At 40.1% G+C, this 24,996-nt stretch overlaps 1 protein-coding gene across 1 annotated transcript in view; it reads right to left on the reverse strand.

Moving 5' to 3' along the window:
* Camkmt (calmodulin-lysine N-methyltransferase) overlaps positions 1-24,996 on the reverse strand; it is a 409,522-nt gene that overhangs the window by 54,388 nt on the left and 330,138 nt on the right. Inside the window, exons 4-6 of the mRNA XM_004660194.2 lie at positions 8,085-8,145; positions 6,107-6,161; positions 4,969-5,032 (exon numbers count right to left, since the gene is read on the reverse strand). Of these exons, the coding sequence (XP_004660251.1) occupies positions 4,969-5,032; positions 6,107-6,161; positions 8,085-8,145 (180 nt within the window). The remainder of the gene's footprint in view (positions 1-4,968; positions 5,033-6,106; positions 6,162-8,084; positions 8,146-24,996) is intronic.

Here is a 24,996-nt window from a genome sequence, read left to right on the forward strand (position 1 = left end):
AATGCTTGCTGTGGTAGTATCTGGTGACTTAAGGCTTCAAACTACTCTTAAGTATGTTCGTTACACCAACGGATTGAGAGAATGACAGGAACGGGCGCTGTGAGCTCTCTCAGCAATGTTACCTGTTACATTTACGCATAAGAGGCCTTTCCTCCCTGCAGGTTCAGAGGAAATGCAAGACAGTGTTTGTCAACCATTCTCATTTTTTTTGAGGAGGGGGGGAACCAGAGTGATTTAATAAGGGTTAAAGCAAAGCCTGGAAGTCAGATGCATCTGGCGTCGTGTGCTGGTTTTATTACTTCGTGGTTGTGTGGCCTTGGGTAAATGAACCTCTCAGAGCGCCATCTCAAAAACAGGAATAATGACCTATCCTATATGTGGGGTGCCCCAAATGAGAGGCTTGAGACATAGTAGGTGCTTAATTCATTATCAATTTTGAGTAATTCAAGCAAAAAGCTCTGGCAGAATGAAGAGACAAGTGATTGATTGTGCTTAAAATGAGGTTTGGGAGTTAAGCTATACTCTTTTTTTTTTGTTCTTGCTTGCTGCTAATTGTATGAATATTTGTATTGTGGGCTTGAAATAAGAAGAAATCAAAGGACTTTTGTCCTTGTACTCTTTCCATGGCAAAATCTGTGCCCCACAACAGCGGGGACTGGCTCTTCCCTGTATCTTTACCATCTAAAGTAGCATGTGACGAATACTGATGGAATCATCTACATTTCGTTTTCAAAGATGCTAAGTGAGCATCTACCCAAGGTGAGGCAGAGAGAACTCATTTGCGACTCTCGTCTGGTAGACAGAAGTTTGGCGGCCATCACTGTGGGAGAAAGGGTCTGACATAGTACCATGGCCTGAGGTTTCTGAGTTCTTATCCACACAAAGCACAATCCCCATGAAGCTTTATTTACTAATTACATAAGTTAGGGATTCTGTTCAAGAAGACAATGAGAGACCAGGGCTTTCTCCTTTAAACAGCCCAGGAGGTGTATGGAGAATCCAAAGCTCAAGATCATGACTGCATAGGTGCCTAGGGAATAAAATGTTCGGGTCACCAAGCACTGGGACTCACCAGATGACACCCTGGACTTTTACTTAGGATGGGCCAAGGCTCAGTGCTTACATTGGCTAAGTGAGTGACTGAGTCAGATGAGGTTGTTCCTCCCTCCCCCACTCCTTCACTTCTTTCCTTCCTTTACTTTGTTTTGAGAGAGGGTGTCATGTAGCCAAGACTGACCTCAAACTCACTGTAGAGCTGAGGTTAGCCTTGGACTCCGGATACTCTTGCCACCACCTCTCCAGTGCTAGGATTATAGGCATGTGCCCCCACACCCAGGTGGGAGTCCTACCTTTATTTATTATGAGTTAGAGAGGGCTTAGCAGCGCTTCGATTACAATTTCTCCCATTTATTTATTTATTTAGTTAGTTAGTTAAGAGAAAGAGTATGGGCATGCCAGGGCCTCCTGCCACTGCAAATGAACTGCAGGCACATGCGCTAACTTACGCATCTGGCTTTACCTGGGCAGTGGAGAATCGAACTCGGGCTGTCAAGCTTTGCTTTACCTACTGCACTGTCTCTCCAGCACTCTTCCTTCTTCTTACGCCATTTTCCTCACCAGCCAGAAACCTTATTGAGTAATTGCTATATGTGGACTTTTAAAAAATTTTTTATTTATTTATTTGAGAGCGACAGACACAGAGAGAAAGACAGATATATATATAGAGAGAGAATGGGCGCGCCAGGGCTTCCAGCCTCTGCAAACGAACTCCAGACGCATGCGCCCCCTTGTGCATCTGGCTAACGTGGGACCTGGGGAACCGAGCCTCGAACCGGAGTCCTTAGGCTTCACAGGCAAGCGTTTAACCGCTAAGCCATCTCTCCAGACTGAGTGGATTTTTTTTTAAAGAGCTATACTAAGAGGAAATGTCAGGGAAGATGGCACTTGTTTTACATGACTTTAGAATGAATCTGAGAACTTGGCAAATTGCCGGATCCCATTTCTAATTTGTCCCCTGTTCTTGTGCAGCACAGACGCAATGCTGCCTGCAGGGAGAAGGAGTTTCAGAAAGGTGGCTTTGGCACAAAAACCCAGTGAAGCAGCCCAAAGACCAAGAGGAACTTCAAGGACACCTACCCCATGAATCTGAGAAGAGAGTCAAAGCACAGAGTTCATTTTACCTCAAGTCTTAATCTCTTTTCACATATCTCTGTTTAATAAATCACAGATCCACATCTAGCTCTTCAGGGTCAAGACAGAGAGCTCTAGAAGACATGTCCAATTCATGGCACATTTTAGGAAAATAATAAATAACCTCACAGTTATTTGCCATGCTTCTGGGATATAAAGATTCAGAACTAGGACATCCATTGCCTTATATATTAATGAATAAAGTAATAGGCAATGAAACGGAAATAACTGAAATTGTTATTTTTTTTCTAAAGAGGAAACAGGTAAAAAATTAGGGACTGGAAGTGAGACTAGTTGGGTTTATTAAATTCAGAAGCCAAGAACAACGAAAACAATTTTTAAAAAGTGATGGGAAGAATACACGAGCCAGTTCTCAGAGGCGGTGTGCAACTGCCAGGGTCTCTTTTCATTACATTTCACTGATGTGCTCATTTGTGTCTTAATGTAGTCATCTTGCCCATTAAGAATAATTAGCAGCTTTGCTTAGAGATTTTCTGGCTTCTGGCAATGTTTCTCCCCCCCCCTTTTTTTTGTTGACATCCACTTTTAGTTTTTAGAAAGTAATTTTTGGATAATATCCCACAACTGCTATATAATTTGGGCTTCCTAAAATTTTAAAAGGAAAGATGTAAACAGTAATTTTTAAATGAGTTTGTTTCAATATATGTGCAACAACAGTATGTGATTCAGTGAATTAGTTATTCTTACAGAAAGGGGGCTCACAAATAGGAGATTCACTCACATTAACCTCACTCAGCAGAAAGATGACAACAGTGCCCACTGTAAGCTCTGTTTGCAAATCAAGAACATTAGTATTAAGAGCAGGAAAACCATATTGCCCATTTTAAGGCTTTTGCATGCTTTTTTCTCTTAATTAAAAAAAAAAAATTAGCTCTAGTTACAACAGAAAAAGGCACACAAACATAGAACATAAAAACCAAGAGGTATCAGGAAAGTCCTAAGAGATGAAATGAAACACACAGCCAGTTGTGGTCTGCACCCTCAAAGGACCTACTTTATCTACATTGTAAAGTTCTTCCCCTCCTGCCCTTTGGCACCCTGCTACATGAAACCCATTGTAAAACTCAGCACAATACAGCACTCTCAGGGCTGAGCTTCTGAAGACCAAATGTTAAAAATCCATTTTCTTGGGAGGGGGCTGGACCAATCATTTCTTTGAAAGGCCGGCAGTGAATGGCAGAATCTGAGATTTCCTCTCTGATTTCAAGAACTGGCATGGCATCTTCACTGTGAAAGCGAAGGTGGAGTAATTAATGACATCAGCATTGTTTCCCTTGGTTGGTGCTATCGTTTAGCTTAATAATGATTTTAGCACCATGGAATTTGCATACCGACTATAGATGCTCCCCATAGTTGGATGATTTTTTTTTAAAAAAGTTCTAATTGGTTTCTGATGCTATGAAACAAAACACATGCTGATCTGGGAAAACTCGCACGTTATTGGGCCCAGTCTGAAAGTTTCTGAGGCCCAGATACCCTTCTCTTGTTCAATATTCTACCCCCGAGATCATCCTCTGGGGCTGAGCAGGCATACCTGAGCTTCCTCTAGCTCTCCCTGTTCCCTGACATAAGGAGTACAGTGAAATGATACAGGCTCAAAACAACCCAGAATAGAAACAGAGTGAATGAAACAATATCTGCTCATCGGCAGGAATATTTTGGAAAACCTGTGACAGTCTCAAGATTATGATTAAAATCCTGCATTTAAAAAAAGTTCGTACCTTTTGTGATCTCTTTCCCTGGTATGAAAGGCCAAGATTGTGATTGGCTGTTTTTCCTTCCTGAATTTTTTTTTTTTTTTTTTAGGGCTGTCAGGCAATTAGCTGGGTGGGGCTCTGTAGAGCTAGCTGTTCCTCCTTCCTTCTATGCTAGCAGCTGATGGAGCCACTGTGAATCTTATTTTTGAAAAATTATAGAGCAGAGGAAGGAGAAGAAAATCTAAAATAAGATTCCACCAAAACCAAAGCTGCTTTGGCATTTTAGGACCTAAACTTCACATAAGGAAGGAGATTCCCTCCTTCATCATGTAAATGTAAGGCTCACAAAAAAAAAAAAAGCAAACAGATCTTCCACTTTTCCTCTCAATTTCCAATGGCTGTTAACTGCCTCTGAGCAAATCAGCTCAACTGCTAAAGTAGCCACAAATTATGCTTGCTTTCTTAGTTAAAGTACAGTTCAATTTTCAGGAACTCTGTGTACATATTAGGAAAGCATAATCTAATATAATGGGGTTTGAATTGTAATGGCATAGCAGAGAGAAAAAAAAGAGATAGCTTTTATAATCCTAAATAAGAGGAAATAATGCAAAACTGATAGCTGTTTCCAATGGGGATATAGGTAACTCCTTAGCAATTAGAATAGGGGTAGGATTGCTAGTATGTATAATATCAAACACATAACTGGAAGTTAATATTTACAAACAAAATAAAAAAATATTTCAAGTAATTCATTTTGGGCTGAAAGCCTTAATGATAATGAAAAAGCAAGAATACTTGAAAACTATTATGAAATGCATTTTCTCATTGCCCTTGAGAGGTTCACCAAACGTAACTCATTTAATGGGAAGCATCTAGAAAAATCTGTGGAAAAAGAGGAAACCCACATAGTGGTACGCCATGAATTCATAGGTTTCTGCTTTTTCTTAATTACTTATCGTGCGTGTATGAGGAACTCTTTCTTAATGCCCCATGTTGTCTTTCTTTATATCAATTGTTACTCAGCCAGGAAAAGGAATGAACACTATCTGAATAAGGATACTTCTGATGGCCTTTTCATTCCCATCAGTTAACAGAACTTCTTTGACATCTGCAGAAATAGCAACCTAAAAAAAAAAAAAAAAAAAAAAAAAAAAAAAGAAGCACAGCAAACAATGAGCAAATATGCTTGTCTGTGTGGAAGTGAAGACAGGAATGACAAGCCTTCAGTATCATGCTTCCTCACCTATTTCTCTGTAACAATCTTCAATCTTTTTTCATTTTATGTCTGCATTATTTTAATCATTCAATCAAATCAGTCAATACTTTTATCATTCCATTTGCGGGAGCCTCTATCTTGCTATCATTCTGTTCGGTAATTGCATTGTGACAGCGGATGATGGTATTCTGAGAGGCTTTCATTTGTGGGCTTCTGTTTATCTAGTAGAGCCATCATACAAGGCTGTCACTCTGCCTTTCAGCTTGCTTCTGTCTGACTGCCTGATGCCCTTCATATAACTTTGCATTGCAGGCAGATGGCTTTGTGAGGGTAATTTTTTTGTGAGCTTTGACATGCTCGCACATTGGGCTGTAACCTCGACACATTGTATAAGAGCGACAGGTTTGTCAAATGCCAATCAGTGTAACAATATGCTTTTATTTGTAGAGACATAAAAACTTGTCTAATGCACTGTGCTGCTACATAATATCTCCTGAATACATGACTCAGAACTCAGAGAATAGGGAACGACGTTCCTGAATGGCCAATCTAATTCAAAAGAATCTAATTACTGAGCGCTCTGGATCATGTTTGTTGGTGTAATAATGCAGGCAAAACATTAGCAGCTATATCATGGTGCTCCAACTGCGATTCGCCGGGCTATTCCTGTATCTTAGCAAATGGGACTATAATCTGAAAAAAAAAAAAAATGCTTTCGCTATGGCCAAGAAAGACTGTGCGAGGCCTGGAATGTCACAACAAGCGATATCGACTACACTGAGGTAAAATGTTTCTGCTCATCGAAGCAACTATAAAATCAATATGATCCAAACGTAAGTCAATCTAGAAGGTCTCTCAAGACCCGGCAGCTTGACCGCAGCTGATGCTGTTGACGGTTCTCTGACCCAGCAGTTGGAGGCCCTGGAACATTTTTCCTTTTGTTCCTCCCTTTGAATGGGATTGGAATTGAGAAAAGACCTACCATGAGTCCAGCCAAGCATGTCATGCCACCCCCTAGCTCACACACAGCAAGGTCCCTGAAAGAGAGAAAAGAAATGGTAGAACCCATACAAATGAGATGAAAATGGTCAGAGAGAGATATATGTTACAAGAACAAATTGCCATCTGCAGTAAGAACCAGGAAGTTGTACAGACATGACTGCGCTACCTCACGTCGTTTTGCGTTTTAAAAATAATTATGAAATAGAAAAGTCACAAAGCAGGCAGATCAGTGGGGGTTCCCTCATTAGTGTTCACTGCAACATTACCACCGCTGAGCTGAAAAATCTGAGAAGGTTCCCTTTTTTTCCCTTGTCAATGGTGCTGTCTTTTAGAACTAAACTAGCTAGAGTAGCAAAAGATAATTGTTAGGAAAGGATAACATTGTTAATCACATTCATGCCTTCAAAAACAGTTAGACAAGTAAATGAAGAATATATATGAGTGTGTATATACTTATATTAGAGTCACACACAACACACACAAATAAATGCAATTCTGAATTTAAAAAAAAAAATTCTAAAGCTGAAACATTTTGGAAAGCTAAACCACCCCCGTAAAGCACCATTGCACAAAGAGCATTTAGCAATTAACACTTAGATCACAACTGACCCCAACACAGCACAGCGAATAAACAATGCAGGGACATAATATGGTTAAGCCAGCAGACCCAGGCTGAAGTAATGATGGGCTCTGGCTTCGCTGCTCAAGAGTAAAGCCACTCAGAGTTCAAGCTGACGGTCTACTGTGCCATTCTGCACTCACCTTCCCCTTTGTGCCTGACTATCAGCCCCCAGTGAGTGACACTTGCGCCCTGGCCCACCGCTCGCTGATTGGAGGGCCTGTGAAGCTTAAGCTCGGGGAGATGAGCAAAAGCCAGGCAGCAGGGCAGCTGTACAGCCCAAATTCAATCCTGCCCTGCTCTGATGTTGTACGTTTGTATGTTGTGTTTTTAAGTGACATGTTTTAGCCTCTTGAGTGTTTCTTCTTTCATTGTTGGAAGTTTATTACCTCAAGAGAAGGGTGGGGGGGGGAGCAAAAACGAACAAGGGTCGGAAGAAAAGAAACCAAAAGAAGACATTCATATTTGGAAATCTACTTAATGTGTGTTCAGTCGTTCAAAGCAGTTATAGACTGCATGGTAGACAGGAATCCAAAGAGCTTTCAAAACACACAATGCTGACCCAATCTTGTAAGCGCATGTTATTAATACACTTGATCACTAATGGCTTGTTTAGAATAATAGTGGGTTATTCAGGAAGCATGTATTAGATAACTTTCATCAAGTGAGAATTCAAGTGAAAAACTTGTGTTTTCTGGATGTATCAAATATGTTCAGAATTCTTAAATGAAAGGAATTGTTGTTGTGTTGCTTTTTGTCCAAGTCCCATCCGCAGGTTGATACATAACCCTCACGAACAGTTGAAAACATTGATTTGTGTAGCATGAATCTGTAAGAGTAATTTAAATTGTGTGAACACATATTGTCAAGTACATAAAAATACCTTTAAAACCAGGGCTGGGATGACATCTGTGAATCATCGCTCTGGGGCATTTATCAAACAGTCCCTGTTTGCTATGGTGACTTCCCCAACAGAAGTTTAAAGACTGTATTTATTATGTGTGTATGTGGGTTTGTTGTTTTTTTTTTTTTGACCTTCACAATCAGCAAGGATTGATTGGAGCTTCACTTTTGTTTCCCCCAAATCAAAGCGAAATAAAATGCCTTGAGTGAAAATCAAAATCCTTTGACATGCAGCGACAAGGTGCTGGGCAGTGTTAGCACCCAAAGGTGATGCCGATTTCTTTATGGAAGCAACACGTGTCCCCAGTGAACTCTCTTCCTTTTTCTCATTCTCTTAACATTTTACTTTGAAGAATGTAAACCAGGCTGTTTTTAATATGCAGATTCCATAGCCGTGACGGGGCTAAACAAACATCTCTTAAGTGCAGCTCTATACCTGAACATGGAACTGTGCTTGAGGCAGAAGTGAGCCAAAACCTCTTCAGAGGGCCAGATGCCTAGAAGACACAAGAGGGTAGATAGATGTTTGGATTAGGAAAGTCTTTGTGTTACAAATGGCTTTTAAATTGAAGGCTCAGGATAAGCCATTCCAACTTAAATCAAAAGTAACAGAGTCGTTACTTGCTGTGTGCCATACATATGAGACTCATTTATTGTTGTTGCTTTTATAATGGTCAGGTTGATGACCAGTTTCCCCCATGGTATTTGGAAAATAGTCAAAATAAACTTTACTAAATTTCAATCACAACAAAATGGTAAAACCAATAACAACTCAATCACAGATATCAAAGATTAAATTTTAGGGCTTGAGAGATGGTTTAGTGGTTAAGGTATTTGCCTGCAAAGCCAAAGGACCCAGGTTCAACTCTCCAGGACCCATGTAAGCCAGATGTACCAGGTGGCACGTGAGTCTTGAGTTCGTTGGTGTTCGGTGGCTAGAGGCCCTGGTGCGCCCTTTATTTTCCTTCATGTCTCTCTCTACCTCTTTTCTCTTTCTCTCTCTCAAATAAATAAAAATACAATATTTTAAAATTAAATTTTAAGCCAGGCATGGTGGTGCATGCCTTTAATCCAGTGCTTGGGAGGCAGAGGTAGGAGGATCGCCATGAGTTCGAGGCCACCCGAAGACTACATAGTGAATTCCAGGTCAGCCTGGGCTACAGTGAGACCCTACCTCAAAAAAAGAAACAACAACAAAAAAAGAAATTAAATTTTAATGGTACTTCAAGTAGATCCTCACATTGTTCACAAAATTAATAACCATAAGCTGAAGAACTGCTGTAAATGCAGTCCCTGTTTGACAAAAAACACAAAACAAAAAAAAACACTTTCAGGGGTAAAGAAAGCCACTGACACCATTCTATCTTTTCCTACAGTTTCACATGAATGCTTTCAAATGCCCGTGATTATTTCCTTTCTTTAATATAACTTAAAAAAAATCAAACTAGAATATACAATTAGAATTTCACCAATATTGGTGGGTGGCGTTTTCTAGGACCATCACCTACACATTTGTTTAGAAGACCTAATTTTCATAAATGACGCGTAAAGAAAAGGCAGATAGGCAAGTATGCTTGGAAACAATAGTTGCTATTATACCGTGTGATGGACTTCCATGTGGAGTTGAGCTACATCTAAACAAGACCTAGCTCTCCCCCAGGACGGATCTACTACTTTGAAGAGGAAGAAATCCAAACATTTCAGAGTTGTCAAGGAAATGTAAGGAGCCAACAGAGTAGACGAGTAAATCTACGAATAAGAAATAAACAGAGTCAGCCGGGTGCACGCCTTTAATCCCAGCACTGGGTAGGCAGAGGTAGGAGGATCGCTGTTGAGTTCGAGGCCACCCTGAGATTACATGGTGAATTCCAGGTCAGCCTGGGCTAGAGTGAGACCCTACCTCAAAAACTTATTATTTAAATTTATACTGTGTATACTTCACTCATCTAATCCTCACATCAACCCTATGAAGCTAATATTGTAATTATAATATGAAAAGAGTTCACTGGAGACACGTGTTGCTTCCATAAAGAAATGACAAAAACAAAAACAAACAACAACAAAACAAAAAGAAAGAAAGAAGGAGACTCCTTAGAGAACTTGCTGCAGGAAAGCCCACGCAGGCTTATTACCTCAGCATCCTTGCCATTTTCGGTAAAAAAAAAAAAAAAAAAAAAGGAAAGCTGGGAAAACAGAAGGAAAACCAACAAGGTGTGTTTGGGGCTATCTTCTGAGAGAAAAGGAAGAGAGGCAGGAGAGAGGAGCAGCTAGGATCACAGATGCTCTGTAACCAGACTCTCTGGACTTCGATCCTTGCTTTACCATTTTCTAGGTGGGGGATTCTGCGTAGGTTACTTCTCCGTGTCTCTGGCTACTTGACTGCAAAATATCATGACAATATTAGCTTCATAGGGTTGATGTGAGGATTAGGTGAGTGAAGTATACACAGTATAAGTTTAAAGAAAAAGGAAGTCAATGTTTTTCCCTGCAAAGGTGGACAGAAGAGCGGAAGAGAGCTTATGTCGACCTCACGATTATCTCAAGAGCAAGAACAAATGGAGGATTTTTATCTGCTCTTAAACTTGACTTTTGGCAGCAACCTAGAGTCCTCATACCTGGCCCAACTCCACATGAAGAGAAGTTCATAAAGACCAAAGTGTATAATAAAGTCCTCTGGAGGAAGAGCCCAAGACAATGTTCTCACTAAGTGGATATAATTACCACCAGGATAAGTTTCTTTATGCCTTCAGTACATGACTGCCACGTTTCTAAGAAGTAATGATAGGGAAGGGCCTTTAACTAAAACTTAAGCCTTGACTAAGTACAAAATGGGACTTCTAAAGTGCAGTCTTTTCAAATAGTTTTATAATTTTCTCCAAAAATTATAGACTGATTTTTAAAAAATTAAATTAAATACAAAGATCAAAGTAAAAGAAAAATCTTGTGAGGTTCTACTATTAAGGAATATAATCATTGTTAACATTTTAGGCATCATTACAAAAGTCTTTCTAGGCATAAAGATATCTTACACAACCATGATTAGTCAGTAATTTGATTTTGCCCATTCAATAAGAGGTAGAAAGATTTCATAACAATAAATGTATATGCTGCTTGTATTATTATTTGTAACGATTGGTTAGATACTCTAGTGTTCATCAGAATTCACCTAACTCATTGCTTCTTGGTAGATATTTAAGTTAGTTTCCAAGATTTTTTTAAAATACTGAGATTATAAATAGTAGCATAATGATACACCTTCCCTTAACATATGGTTTTACTCCTTAAGTCAAGTAATTACAAATGGGATATCTGGTCAGAGGGTAAATACACATCACATTCTCCAGAGAATGTCAGTATGATGGGAAATTCTATACATGCTGTCATGTGACAGGTTGTAGTCAAAATGCAGCCACACTAAAACATGACTATGAAATCACCCTTAAACTATTTGTATAAAATATTCACATTTACACTTGTTTTTTTTGAAAAAAAAATATTTTATTGTGTAACTATCCCCAAATATAGAAAGGACCCAAAATCTAAAGTGCCTTTGGTGCCTTCAAGCATTTAGTACAAGGGATATTGAATCTATCCCTGTCTTCTGTAAAATTTGTGCTGACTTATATCCTCAAAGATAATGTTTATTTCTGGGCTGGGAAGATGGCTGCGCAAGGTGCTTGCTTGCAAGGCTGCCAGCCTGGGTTCAATTCCCCAGCACCCATGTGATGCCATTCACAGGCCAGACTTGCATTGGCCTGTCTCAAAGAAGGTTGAGTGAGAACAGATAACTCCTCTCACCTCTGTGTGTATCCATATACACAAACATAATGTACACTTAAAATATTTATTTTTATTTATTTATTTGAGAGCAACAGACAGAGCGAGAAAGAGGCAGGCAGAGAGAGAGACACAGAGAGAATGGGTGCGTCAGGGCCTCCAGCCACTGCAAACGAACTCCAGATGCGTGCGCCCCCTTGTGCATCTGGCTAATGTGAGTCCTGGAGAGTTGAGCCTCGAACCGGGGTCCTTAGGCTTCACAGGCAAGTGCTTAACCGCTAAGCCATCTCTCCAGCCCTAAAATAATTTTTTTTAAAGTGTTTATTTCTTTAAAGTCTTACAAAGACAAGGTTTTAACACTGATTTGTTTTTAATAATCTGTTAAGTTTTTAAAAGTTATATCATTGTAAATCAAAACTGGAACAAGATACTATTTTAAATCTGCTCTTATCATATAAAGCCAGACTGACAAATATTGGTGATGAAGAAAAAAAATCACAAATCGCATACACTGCTGCTGGTTAGGAATGTAAAATGAAAATCTATCTAGTACCTCCTCAAAAAGTTGACGTCATATTGATGTGTTACCTAGAGCTTTCACTCAGGTATATAACCAAAAAATGTTCATATTAGAACCCACAAGTAGAAATATTTACAGCGGGCTGGAGAGATGGCTTAGCGGTTAAGCGCTTGCCTGTGAAGCCTAAGGACCCCAGTTCGAGGCTCGGTTCCCCAGGTCCCACGTTAGCCAGATGCACAAGGGGGCGCACGCGTCTGGAGTTCGTTTGCAGAGGCTGGAAGCCCTGGCGCGCCCATTCTCTCTCTCTCCCTCTATCTGTCTTTCTCTCTGTGTCTGTCGCTCTCAACTAAATAAATAAAAAATTTAAAAAAAAAAAGAAATATTTACAGCAACATCATTCTAAGTAGCCAAAAATTAGAGTAACTAAAATTTACATCAACTGATGAATGAATTAATAAATAAAATGTAGTGCATCTACAAGGGACTGTTGCTTGACAATAAAAAGAAATACATGATAAATGCTACACAAACAGAACTTGAAAACATTATACTATGTCAAAGAGGCCAGTAGAAAGACCCACATGCTGTATGCTTGCATTTACATGAAATGCCCCAAGAAAGAGTGCCTACAAAGACAAGAATTGCATGGAGGTCGCCCAGGGCTAGCATGGCTAGGTATAAATGGGATGCCACCTCCAAGGGCTATGAGATATCTTATGTATGTGATGAAATGTTCTTCAATTAGTTAAGTTGATGGTTTTATAACTTCAAATATACTGCAAAAAAAAAAAAAGAGTGGCTAAACTTATGGTATGTGAAAATAAAGCTGTTATTTTTAACAAGTTTTCTCATTCTTATTTGTGGAATTATGACTTTTTTTTTTAAAGATTTTTACTTTTAAAGAGGCTAAAAATAGATGCATGTGGGGCTGGAGAGATTGCTCAGTGGTTAAGGTGCTTGTTGAAAAGCCTAATGACCTCGGTTGGATTCCCTAGTACCAGTGTAAAGCCAGATGCACAAAGTGGCATATGTATTTAGAGTTTGTTTGCAATGGCTGGAAGCCCTGGCATGCCTGTTCTGTCTGGTTTTTTTGTTTTCTCTCTCTCTCTCTGCTTGCAAATAAATAAAAATTTTAAAGATTAAAAAATAGATATATGTATACATAGTTTAAAGAGCCCATTAATTTTAACCAAATAATTCAAAGTGGGCATAACCAGTTACTCTCTCTAGTTTTTAACTTCCTGAAACTACTATTTTCCACCCAAATGTAAACATGAAATACATTTATGCTCCATAGATATCTTGTATGCATAGCTTAAGGGTAATTTTATAACATGTTTTAGTGTAGCTTGGCTGTGTGTTTCTGGCAATTATTTTCACATTTCTATGTCGTAGGTTTGTTTCACTGCTTCTTGATTTTTTTCAGGTATAGGCAAAATTTGCTGAGAATGGAAAAATAAGCATTTCTGCTTTTATCTCTACTGCTCTCCTTACATCAAACACATCAAACCCCTTGCCCCTCTCATCTGAGGCTATATTATAATTATACATTATTTAATTACTTATTTTTTTGAGATAAGGTCTTAATCTGTAGCCCAAAATGGTGTGGCATTCACTACATAGAACAGGCTGGCCTCAAAGTTGTGGTAGTTCTCCTGCCTCAGCCTTCTAACTGCTGGGATTATAGGTGTGAATCACAAGGATACCATTTTGGAAAAAAAAAAAAAAGACAAATACTATATCCTATATCCTACTTGGATTCCCATGGTCATTTGGTTCCATCATATTTTCTTTCCAACAAATGCTTGGCTCCCTGCAGATGTTTTTATTGGAACTGGGCCTGCTGAATTTGACTTTAGACATTCTTTAGCCAGCCAACACTGCCAGCAATAGCGAGGGAAGCTGGCAATCTGATCAGTTTAAGTATCCAACTACTTTGCTGTTAGTGAAATAGCTAGTTTAGAATGACTTTAAATGGCAACTTTTGTAGTTCACATGGGAACAAACACATGCATGATTGTGCTGAAGGTTGAACAAATCCTAAAATTAAGTGACATGAATGTCTTGCGAGGTCCGGGGCCTCCTACATCACTTGCATTTGAGAGCTTTGTGCTTCCCCACGCATAGTTCATATTAGGAAAGTTCTCAGGCTCTGGGAGATAGCATCACGTGGCACTGCGGGCCACCTCATCTCGCCCTGATGCCAGCACTCGCTCTGTGGTGACAACACCCCCCGCACCCACAGCACGCCCAGGGCTATGCTGTGAACAGTGGAAGCTCACTAAAGCAGCACCTTTCCCCACCTTCTTCAAACTAAGTGACCCTGCGCATTACGATGGGGTCAAAAGCAAGTGCTCTGTCACCTTGGAGACTTAAGCAGAGAGGCCAGTATCCTTAGCTAGGCTGCTAAAGAATCCTCTGGAAGAAGAAATGAACTGGTCGGCATTACAAAAATGAAATGTAATGGCAGGTAGGTAAGTTTCTGGGATGATTTTCAGTGTTTGTATTTCTGCATTGTAACTGACGTCAGTGGAGTAGAAATTGAGACAGGGACTACGGAATGCTTCACAGGAATTTATTGGGTATCGCCTGCATTTCAGGTTCTGCGGAACAGCATGGAATGATACAATACAATTATTGAGGCTTCCAACTAGTTGGAGAAGAAGGCATTAAGTAAATCATCACACAAATAATGTGCCCACTTATAGCTTCAGTAAATGTTAAGTAGGAAAAGCAGAGGTTGTTTATGAGGATATGTTACCCAGGTCCCAACCTAGCTGGAAAGAGGTTGGGAAGAGCCCCCAAAGGGGTCACTTCTTTGTAAAAATAGCAGGAAAGCTGAGATTCAGAGGATATAGAACCAAACACAGGAAGAAGAGGGGGATAAAGACAAGAAGAGTGCTCTTCATCCGAGGAGAATCCCTGAAGAGGTGAAGGGCTGAATGCTCTAGGAATGGAGCTCTGGAATGAAGAGAAAGGAAGATGAGGCTGAAGGGGTGGCTCAGGTCAGATAACACAGGCTAAAAGGCCATGTTAAAAGATTTAAATCAGGGCTGGAGAGATGGCTTAGCGGTTAAGGCACTTGCTTGCAAAGCCTAAGGACCCATGTTTGACTCTCCAGGTCCCATATAAGCCAGACGCACAAAGGTGAGGCAAGCGCAAGGTTGCATGTGCCCACTAGGTGGCGCTGGCATCTGGAGTTTGATTTCAGTGGCTGAGGCCCTGGCATGCCAATTCTTTCTCGGTCTCTCTCGCTCTCTCTAAAATAAAAAGAAATTAAATCAGGTCTGGGGAGATGGCTTAGCAATTAAAGGTGCTTGCTTGCAAAGCCTGTTGGTCCAGGTTTGATTTTCCAGTCCTACATAAAACTAGAAGTACAGTGATGCATGCATCTGGAGTTTGTTTGCAGTGGTAAGTGGCTTTGGCACACCGATATTCTCTCTGTTGAATAAATAAATAAAAACATTTAAAAAAATGTTTCAATAACACATTGAAACCGGAGGTATGGCTTTGGAATGTTGGATCCAATTTACACTTTAGAAAATTTTGGTTATTATAAATAAAGTAAAAAGGGCAAGGGGAGGTAAAGGGAAACTAGGTAGAAAGCTTCCAGAATTACCCAGGTGAGAGCTGATGGTGGCTTGGAGGGTGGTTGGTGGAGATGCTTTGGGATATAGTTAGAAGGTACACTAACAAGACTTACTAGATAATTAGATGCAGAGGTGTTAAGGGAAAGTGTCACCTACGACTCAGGTGTGTGGCATAAATGAGTCGAGGACATATAGCAGATGCATATAGGATTTTCCTCCCATTTGCCATGAGCTGAGGAGGGTGATTTCATAGTGGAAAGTACGCCAGCCAGGGGCCTGGACTGTGATATTAATAAACTGAGAAATACTTCGAAGTAATGTCACCTTTCTGAGGTTCAGAACCCTTATCTGCAAAATGATAGGCTTGGGTTAGATTATGTCAAGCTGTAAAAAGCTACAATAGCAAAACAGACCTCATGTTCTGGAGTTAGATGGAGTTCAGCCTGAATAGTGGCTCTTATGGATCTGTAACCTTGGCAAGGTGCTTAACCTTTTTAAGCCTCTTCATTCATTCATGGAGCACACAGTTATTAATAGCCGTGTCTGGTCTAGAAGCCAAGGGTACAGTAGTTAATAAGACACAGCCCTTACCCAAATAGCTTTAATAGAGGCAGTAGACAATAAAGATATTTTCAGGTACCGATTAGTGTCATAAAGAAAATAAAATGTTCCCATGAAACAAAATAACTATTAGGGTGGGGTGTTGCTTCTTCAGCCAGCATTGTTGGGGGATGCCTCAATTTTCTCACTTGTGAAGTCTAAACAATAAAGTACCTATTTACAGGGTGTTATGAAGGTTAAATAAGATACGCACGTAGGGCACTTAGACTCTTACCGCATGCACACAAAGGTTATTACCCGTGATATAAGCTGTTGTCTCTATATCTGTTGCTGTTACTGCTTTGAAATATTTCTATCTACGAAATTATATCAACCTTGATGATATTTATATGACACTTTCACGGACATTCTTGGTCTCAATTGATATCCCATGAAATCAAATGGAAACTGAACTGTGTAAAAAATGGATGCTGCCTCTGGGAATTTTAAAAGTCTGGAGCAGGAATTCCATACATATGAGAAATACTTCCTCCATATTTCTGCTCTGTCCCACTAAGACACTCGTTCTACATAGGAAATAATTCAATAGAAGCCTCCCTGTGTTTGTAAAGCTAGACCCAGAGGACATAAGGGGAGCTGGGTAGAAAGGAACATCCATGCAGGTGGACGCTTGCCCCGGTGACGCTCAAACACTGCGAGGCAGAGGGGGAAACTAAGGCACGGTGCCACTTAGAAACCTTCCCCCAAATCAGACAAATACTTTTGTCACAGGGTTGGACCTTGATCCCAGGAATCAAGTCTAGAACCATTTGTAACTTTTGGGCCCTACTGCCTCCACTAGATTATAAAACCAAGGACCACATGAAATGCTTTGCAATTTTGTTTCTTCCTCGTTTCTGGCAAAGATAACAGAACTACAAGAAGGACCAGTGGTAAGCACCTGAATGGAGGTAATGTGAGGGACGCAAAAACAACTCCAGGATTTCAACAATAAATGCTTCTCAGGCTACAAGATCGTTTGTTTGTGGATGCGATCTGATTTCTAAAATACACTGAAGATTTAAGCCTCACGTTAAAAAATATATTTTATTTTTATTTATTTATTTGAGAAAGAAAGCCAGGCGTGGTGGCACACGCCTTTAATTCCAGCACTCGGGAGGCAGAGGTAGGAGGATCGCAGTGAGTTCAAGAGTTCAAGGCCACCCTGAGACTATATAGTGAATTCCAGGTCAGCCTGAGCCAGAGTGAGACCCTACCTTGAAAAACCAAAAAAAAAAAAAAAAAAAAGAGAGAGAGAGAAAGAAAGAAGCAGAGATAAAGAGAGAGAGAATGAGAAAATGGGAATGGGCACACCAGGGCCTCCAGCCACTGCAAACCAACTCCAGATACATGAGCCCCCTGGTGCATCTGGCTCACGTGGGTCCTGGGGAATCAAACCTGGCTCCTTTGGCTTTGCAGGCAAGTGCCTTAACTGCTAAGCCATTTCTCCAGCCCAAGCCTCACACTTTAATTAGGTACAGTTAACGTACTAGCTCTGTACCTGCATGGAAGGAGACAGGGAGGGGCGAGGGTCAGTGGTCCTGTCCTTAGGGTGTGGTGGTCAGTTTTAGAGCAGATGCTGACAATGCCCCTGACTGCCAGATAAAAAGCACTGCTTCTCGGGCAGTGCGCGGCAGCTGTGGCCACCACCCCAGCCGTTCACACAGTGCAAATGTGAACTTGAAAGATGACCTTTGTGACTTTAGCCTATCTCCTTTCATCTGCTGGCCTCAGTTTACTATCTGAACATAAGGGCGCTGCCCACTCCATCACATGGACTGAGGATTGTACAAATTAGAGGAGCATTCTTTAAGTGCTCCGTGACCGTTATTACCACTGAAGGCAGAAACACTGCTCACTGAGTGCACTACTTGACAAATAGATGGCTGTGTACTTTATGTGGGTTACCTCACTTAATCCCTAAGATAACCTTTCCCAGTACGTTGCCCAGTGCTATCGTAGGTGTAGGTAGGAACCATCACCATAACCACCTAAGAGGCACGCTGTATGTCAATGGACAGTAATCGTGAGTGGGACTGGCTGGGATTTGGGCCCAAACACTCCAGTTCTGGAGCCCAGGTTAGGGTTACTACTGCAGGATCATGCCTTTGAACAGTGGCTGCTCTCCAAAGGAAAGAGCACTGCTTTCTAGTCCTCTCTGCTCTGTCAGTAAATAATTTGAGGACTTTGCACACATGGTATTTGGGGTCTAGCTTCAAGAAGAAAATGGAAAAGTTGAATTGGTTTCTGAGGGTTGTTCCAACTCTAAATCCCATGGCTGTAGATATTGTACTTGTATATTTCCAGGTAAAAGCTATAAAATTATCAGTGGGCTCTAGCCTATGGCATCATAAAGAAATTAAGTAGGCTTAAATATTTCATTTGTACCAAAGTCTTAAATTAAACCTCCACTATAAAATAGTTTAGATGGGATTTAAAGTGGTTCTAGGAAGTCAAATCTTCGCCATGCTCCTTTTGAGTTAGAACTGACTTTGTTAATCAAAAATCCAAGCTTCAGAAAAGAACTGATATACAACTACATACATTAGTTGTGAATGGAATTTTTGTTTTATTTTATTTTATTTTTTTAAGGTAAAAATATTTAATATTATCAGATAGAAACATTGATGATTGACAGTTTTGAATGGCACATTTCATACAAAGTGAAAAGGGCAAACGTAGGAAAGAAATTAGTAGTTGGTTTGGTAAACAATTTGTAGGCCAAAGCAATGCATCAGAGATGACATTCTAAATTACTACAAAACTTTTAGAGAAGATGAGTTTGATATGGTCTGCTAAGGGAAAGGAAAACATTTTTTTAATCTTTAAGATATTGTGGTACAATTATCAATGCTTTCCTGGTGATCTAGACATTTGCTACAAATAGCTTTATCTTTTGCTAATCATCCCTGTTACAATCAGATTTCACAGTGAGGACTGAAGATGCAGAGCACTTTTCAATTCACTGAATTAAAACCATATATGCTAATGACGGGTGCTAAACATATCGTTTTATGTTAAAAATGTGGAATATATTTAATTGTACTGAGTATATTTCATGAGAAATCGGGTACACTAAGTTCCCAAATCTGTTTATGATATTTTGTGAGGAAGTATGTATACCTTGGCTTACTCTACAATGGAGTAATTTGGCACTACAGGAAACACGAGGACAAGCAAAACTGTGAACACGATATCAGAGTTGCCCACCTTGAGTTATAGTTTTGTTTTATTTTTAATTGACAAATGACGAAGGTATCTCTCTATGGGATACAAAAGTGATTTCTTTTTCTTTTTTTTTTTTTAACCTAGATAATTGAGCATATTGAAGACAGGAAGCCTCTTTAAAGCACCTGTATCCCCAGTACTGAGCAAAGTCATTTCTCCTTGGGGAAACAGCAAGAGGGTTGAATGCTTCTCCTTCTTAGAGACGGAGTTGCCATTAGCAGTGTCCTAAGCATGAAAATGCCATTTGGCAAATCAACTTGGCAAATAAGGCAATGTCTCATTGATGGCCAATCTAAACCTTCTTTAAACAAAGCCCTCTGTACCATTTCATTTGCAAGTGAGTTATTATATTCAAATTGAGAAACAAGGTGGATTGAGGGAGAAGAAGACAATATGTTTAAGAGCTGTCTGAGAAGCTCAGCTGTGCAAAATGGCCAGGGCTCTGTCCTTCCTGCCTCTCCACTCATCAGTATTCATTGATATGAAGGAAACATGATGGTCTGCGCCCCAGAAATTTCTACTGCTGCACAAACTTGGGCAGCTCACTGCAACTAATGTGGAAATGTAGTGCTAAGCACGTCCTGGCTATAAACACAGCAGTCTTGCTCTGTCAGGGCCATCTACAAATGTCTCCAACCAACTTGCATGATTGTCTTTAACGCCCCATGTTTTATTTTTTTTTAAAGAAATGAATTTGATTTCATTTTTTTATCCCCAGTTTTCAAATAGTCATTAAAAATTAAACAACACTGAGAAAAGCCTTTTGTGATTATAGCCTGCATTCTCTTGCAACAAACTGGATCTATAAATTTACGTACCATTGTAGATGTAAATTACAAAATTTATATTCAACTATATTAAAACATCTATTCCAAAAATGATTACCAGTTGTGAAAAGCAGACAGGCTTATCACTTGCTGTCAGTTGTTCATGTCTAGTTAAGCAATAATGTGCTAAAACTGCTCTTTTGTTTTGTGTAAGAATTTTGGCAATAGAAGAAATGAACACTCGGTTAATAAAAACTCAGGCTGCCTTTTGCTTTGATGGAGGAAGCAGCTGCCTGTTTTCATTTGCTGCAGAGCAGCAAAACCCATCAATATAATAAGCAGCTTAGATGCATCCATCCACAGCATCTGTAAGGATATAGGGCTATTCGCTCAAAACCAATCCCTGGTTTAATTTTAACAAAGATGTGTCTGACATATTTGAAAATGCATTATAATAGGTTTTGAAACATGAACGATTCTGCTTTCTTTTTAAATACTTTTTTTTTTTTTTTTTTTGCAGATTTGAAAGGTTAGTATATGTAGTCAAATGAGGAGTGATAGGAAGAAGATCCAACTAGGGGCCATCCTAACGCAAGGGCGGTAAACAGAGCAAATCAAGACAGTAACTGGGGTCCATGCTAAAATAGAAGTACTTCATCTGAATATGAGTTCATTCAGTCAAATGGGCATTTACTAAATGTACCTATCTCTGAATCCATCAATCATCTATCTGTCTGCCTGTCTGTCTGTCTGTCTATCTATCTATCTATCTATCTATCTATCTATCTTGATTGGACTAGATACTGAGGGCCCATACCCCCTTCTCACAGAGTTCACTCTTTAGGAGAAAAGATGAACCCCCACCCCCAAAACTTACATAAAACAATGTGGCAAGCACAATGATACAGACATATTTTTATATTAGCCTTTTATTTAAGAAAATTCAAATGTGCATTCAACCCAGTAGAAACTACTTAACATAAAAATTAAAATCAAATACTGTCTTCTCTATTATACAGTCACACACTTCATTAGGCATACCTTTAAGAAAAGATGATCTGATAGAAAAAAAAAATTTGATTTGTGTTTAAACACATGTCAAACTGTTTACTGGTAGAGCCAAGAATTACCACACTTTGGAGAGAAAGTTTTGAGATTTTTAAGTTTTGTTTGGACAGCCTCTAATTTTACAGTAACCACTCGATACTTCTAGATGATACTGAATACACCACACAGCAAGCAAATAACAAACTCTGAGGAGACATACAGTGGGATGCAGTGTGTCCTGGCTAGAAAACACATGAAGAGATTACTTTCCGTTAGTGCTGGGTGGCATTCCAAGAAGTCAGATTAATTCTCCATCCATCCTTTTCTGATTTATTACTGGATAAGCAAGCTGTCTTGTGGGAGACATGAATTTAGGGCTAGTCCGCAGCCTCTCAAGATACCAACTGACAGCACAAGTGTGTCTCCACAAGCATTAAGAAAACATGCCCGTAGAGGACAGCAGAGGGTTCGTTCCAATGCACATCTACGTGGTTGGGTTGTTTTTTTCTTTAAATAAATGTTTTATTTTAAAAATAACTTTTAGGCTTACGAAAAAAGTTGCAAAGATGGTTCAAGAGAGCTCCTGGGGTTCGCCCAGTTCCTGGCACTGTCAATATCTTACCCTTCTCATAACCAAGAAAGGGACTAAAGTCAAGGGTTTGCTTTTGAGGCAAAAGTTATTATTCAGATGAGAGTTGAAAGTGTCTGTCATAAGGTCACCAAGTTGAACTTAAAGAACAATAGTAGCAGCTATCAAATCTTTCCTTCCTTTGTTTTCCTTCTTCCTAAGTTACTCTAAGAAATTCACATCAGATTTAAGAGTTAAAACAGGACACAAAATACATATGCCTCCGGGTTTGGGGGGGTGGAAACATCTGACCTCATCAAGAACACTGTGGAGCCAAGTGAAGCCTTGGTTCTCTGTTCCATTGTTGAACTGGCCAGAATAATATTTCTAAGTCATTACTCACATAGAAATTCTGATTGCTCTATTCAATTAATACTTTCATATCACAGTGTGATATGGACCACATAGCCAATCTTGTGGCAGCATGAGTTAAGAACCACAAAGAAGTCAGGGGTCATTATTTTTCACCCATTTAGAGTGTTTAGAAAGCATTCACTATGAACCCTCTCCTCTCTGGGTCTGCTTTCTCCCTCCTTGATCCTACTGCTTAATAGCTAAGCATGATGCTTCCAGAATCCTGCAGAGATTCATAGGCTAGGCACGGGGAAATGGTGATTCCTCCATCAATATGCTGGAAAAGATGGTTCTGGGGAGATTCTCACTTGCTGTTGTGGCCAACCCTTGGTGCCTGATGCTTGGGTACACACATAGTCCTTCTTAAGCACCAATACATTCTAGGCTGAGAACTCCCTACCTAAATTGTCCACAGGACCTACAGAGCAGTGTGGCTCTCTGCTCTCTCTGTCCCTTCCTCCCTTCCCTTGATTCTTGCTAGCTCTCATGTATTCATCTCATCTTCTCTCCTTTTCACTTTAGTTTTAATACACTTTTTTTTTTTTCTGTTTAAAAGATCCTATGAGGGCTGGGAAGACTGCTCACTGGTTAAAGGTACCTGCTTGCAATGCCTTGACCAAGATGTAATTCCCTAGTATCCAGGAAGAGGCAAGTGCAAAGTGGTGCATGTGCCTGTGATTCCAGCGTACCTATGACAAGGAGAGGGGGCTTTAAAGCTCATGGGCCAGCTAGTCTGGTGTGCCTGTGCAGCCTCAAGGTCATTTGTGGCAGCGAGAGACCCTGTCTGAAAAGAAGGTGGAGCATGAACGTCGTCCTCTGGCCTATACTCCTGTGCTGTGGCATGTGTGCCCCCCTCCCACAGATGAATAAATGAAATAAACACAAAGAAGTGCTATTTCCTTTTGTTTTTATAAAAAAAGTTCATAACAGAAAAGCAAATTGAAATACCCAGCAAAACTTGGGACTGGGAAGATGGATAAGGACGTAAGAGTGCACATTAAAAAGCCAGGCATGAAATAAAAAAAAAATTTTTTTACAAATCATAAAATGGCTGGTGGGATTGCTTAATGGTTAAGGAGCTTTCCTGCAAAGCCCAAACTAGGTTCAATTCCCCAGGAGACATGTAAGCCAGATGCACAAGGTGGTGCATGCATCTGGAATTTGCAGCGGCTGGAGGCCCTAGAACACCCATTCACTCCCTCTCTCTCTCTGTCTGTCTCTCTGCTTTTCTCTCTCAAATAAGTAAATAAAAATAAAATATTGAAAAAAAGCCAGGGCTGGAGGGATATCTCAGTGGTTAAGGTGCTTGCCTGCAAAGCCTAAGGACCCAAGTTCAATTCCCCAGTACTCACTTAAGCCAGATGCACAAAGTAGCATATGCTTCTGGAGTTTGTTTGCAGTGGCTGGAGGTCCTGGCATGCTCATTCTCTCTGTCTGTCTCTCTTTTCTCTCTCTCTCTTCTTGCAAATAAATAAATAAATAATAAATACTTTAAAAAAAAGCCAGGCATAGCCATGCATTCCTATAACCCAAGCACTGAAGGGGTGGGTGGATACAGGACGATCCCAGAGGCTCAGTACAAGCTCCAAGTTCCGTGAGAGACCTTATCTCAAAGGGGTATGGTAGAAGAGTGATACGGACCATTGACATCTTTGTCTGGCCTCCACACATATGGGTGCAGGGAACGAACACCTGCACATACATGCGTGCCCCACACAAACACACACAAACCAAAAATTAATCATATTTTGACTCAGAAATGTTCACAGGGTCTCCACTATTTCATAAAATAATAGCTTTGAGCTATTTTCTTCATTTGTGTTTCCTTTGCACATGAATTTCTTGTCAGGAGGGAGTTTACTGCTTCCTTCTTGGAAGCAGGTTTACGTGGTGGCATTTTAAATTTACTGAAGAACAGTAAAACTGTTTTAAACCCGAAAACTCACATTGATAACAACTGAATTCCTCTTCTGCCCCAAGACCTATTCATTGAGGACTTTTTAATATTTTATTATTTCTTTATTTGATAGAGAGGAAGAGGCAGTAGGAAATTGAGAGAGAGAGAGAGAGAGAGAGAGAGAGAGAGAGAGAGAGAGAAAGAGAGAGAGAAAGAGAGAGAGAGAGAATGGATCTGTCAGAGCATCCAGCTATTGCAAACTCCAGACTCATGTACCACCTTATGCATCTGACATACATGGGTCCTGGGGAATTGAACTTGGGTCCTTTGGCTTTGCAGGCAAGTGCCTTAACTGCCAAGCCATCTCTCTAGCCCTTCACTGAGTTTTATATGCTACATTACAACCTGAGTCCACCTGAAAATGCAATCATGAGTCAGCTCTTATGTGGATAAATTTCTAATTGCACACATTCTCTTTGGCTTTCTTATCTCATCCCCTATCTGTAGACTGACAGAACAATTATCACAGGATAGGATAGATGCTCTGTGGAGTAGGGTTGTCCAAGATTTCACAACCAATAGGCCACCTTTCTCTGAGTCAATCTTTTGCTTTGTTTGGCAGAGCCTGGGCCATGGGAGCTCACGTCTGTGCTTATCTGTGGGTATCTACCAACAGGCCAGTCTCTAATCATAGAATCCTAGAATGAGTCCCAGAGTGGGTCCTTTAAGTGACTTGAGAGAAAATGATTGTCTGTCTCTCTTTGCTATGATAAAATTTGTAACCTTAACCCAGACAGCAAACGCTTTTCTGAGACTCCTAACTCCTTGAGAAGGGCCTTCAAAATACACTGCTTAAACCAAGCCCTCACCCTGAGCACAACAGCACAGTTATGTTTCCGTTAGAAAAATTCTAGAGTTTCTGATATTGTCAGCGGCCCTT

Source organism: Jaculus jaculus, chromosome 18 (assembly GCF_020740685.1).
Source record: "Jaculus jaculus isolate mJacJac1 chromosome 18, mJacJac1.mat.Y.cur, whole genome shotgun sequence".
Taxonomy (NCBI): Eukaryota; Metazoa; Chordata; class Mammalia; order Rodentia; family Dipodidae; genus Jaculus; species Jaculus jaculus.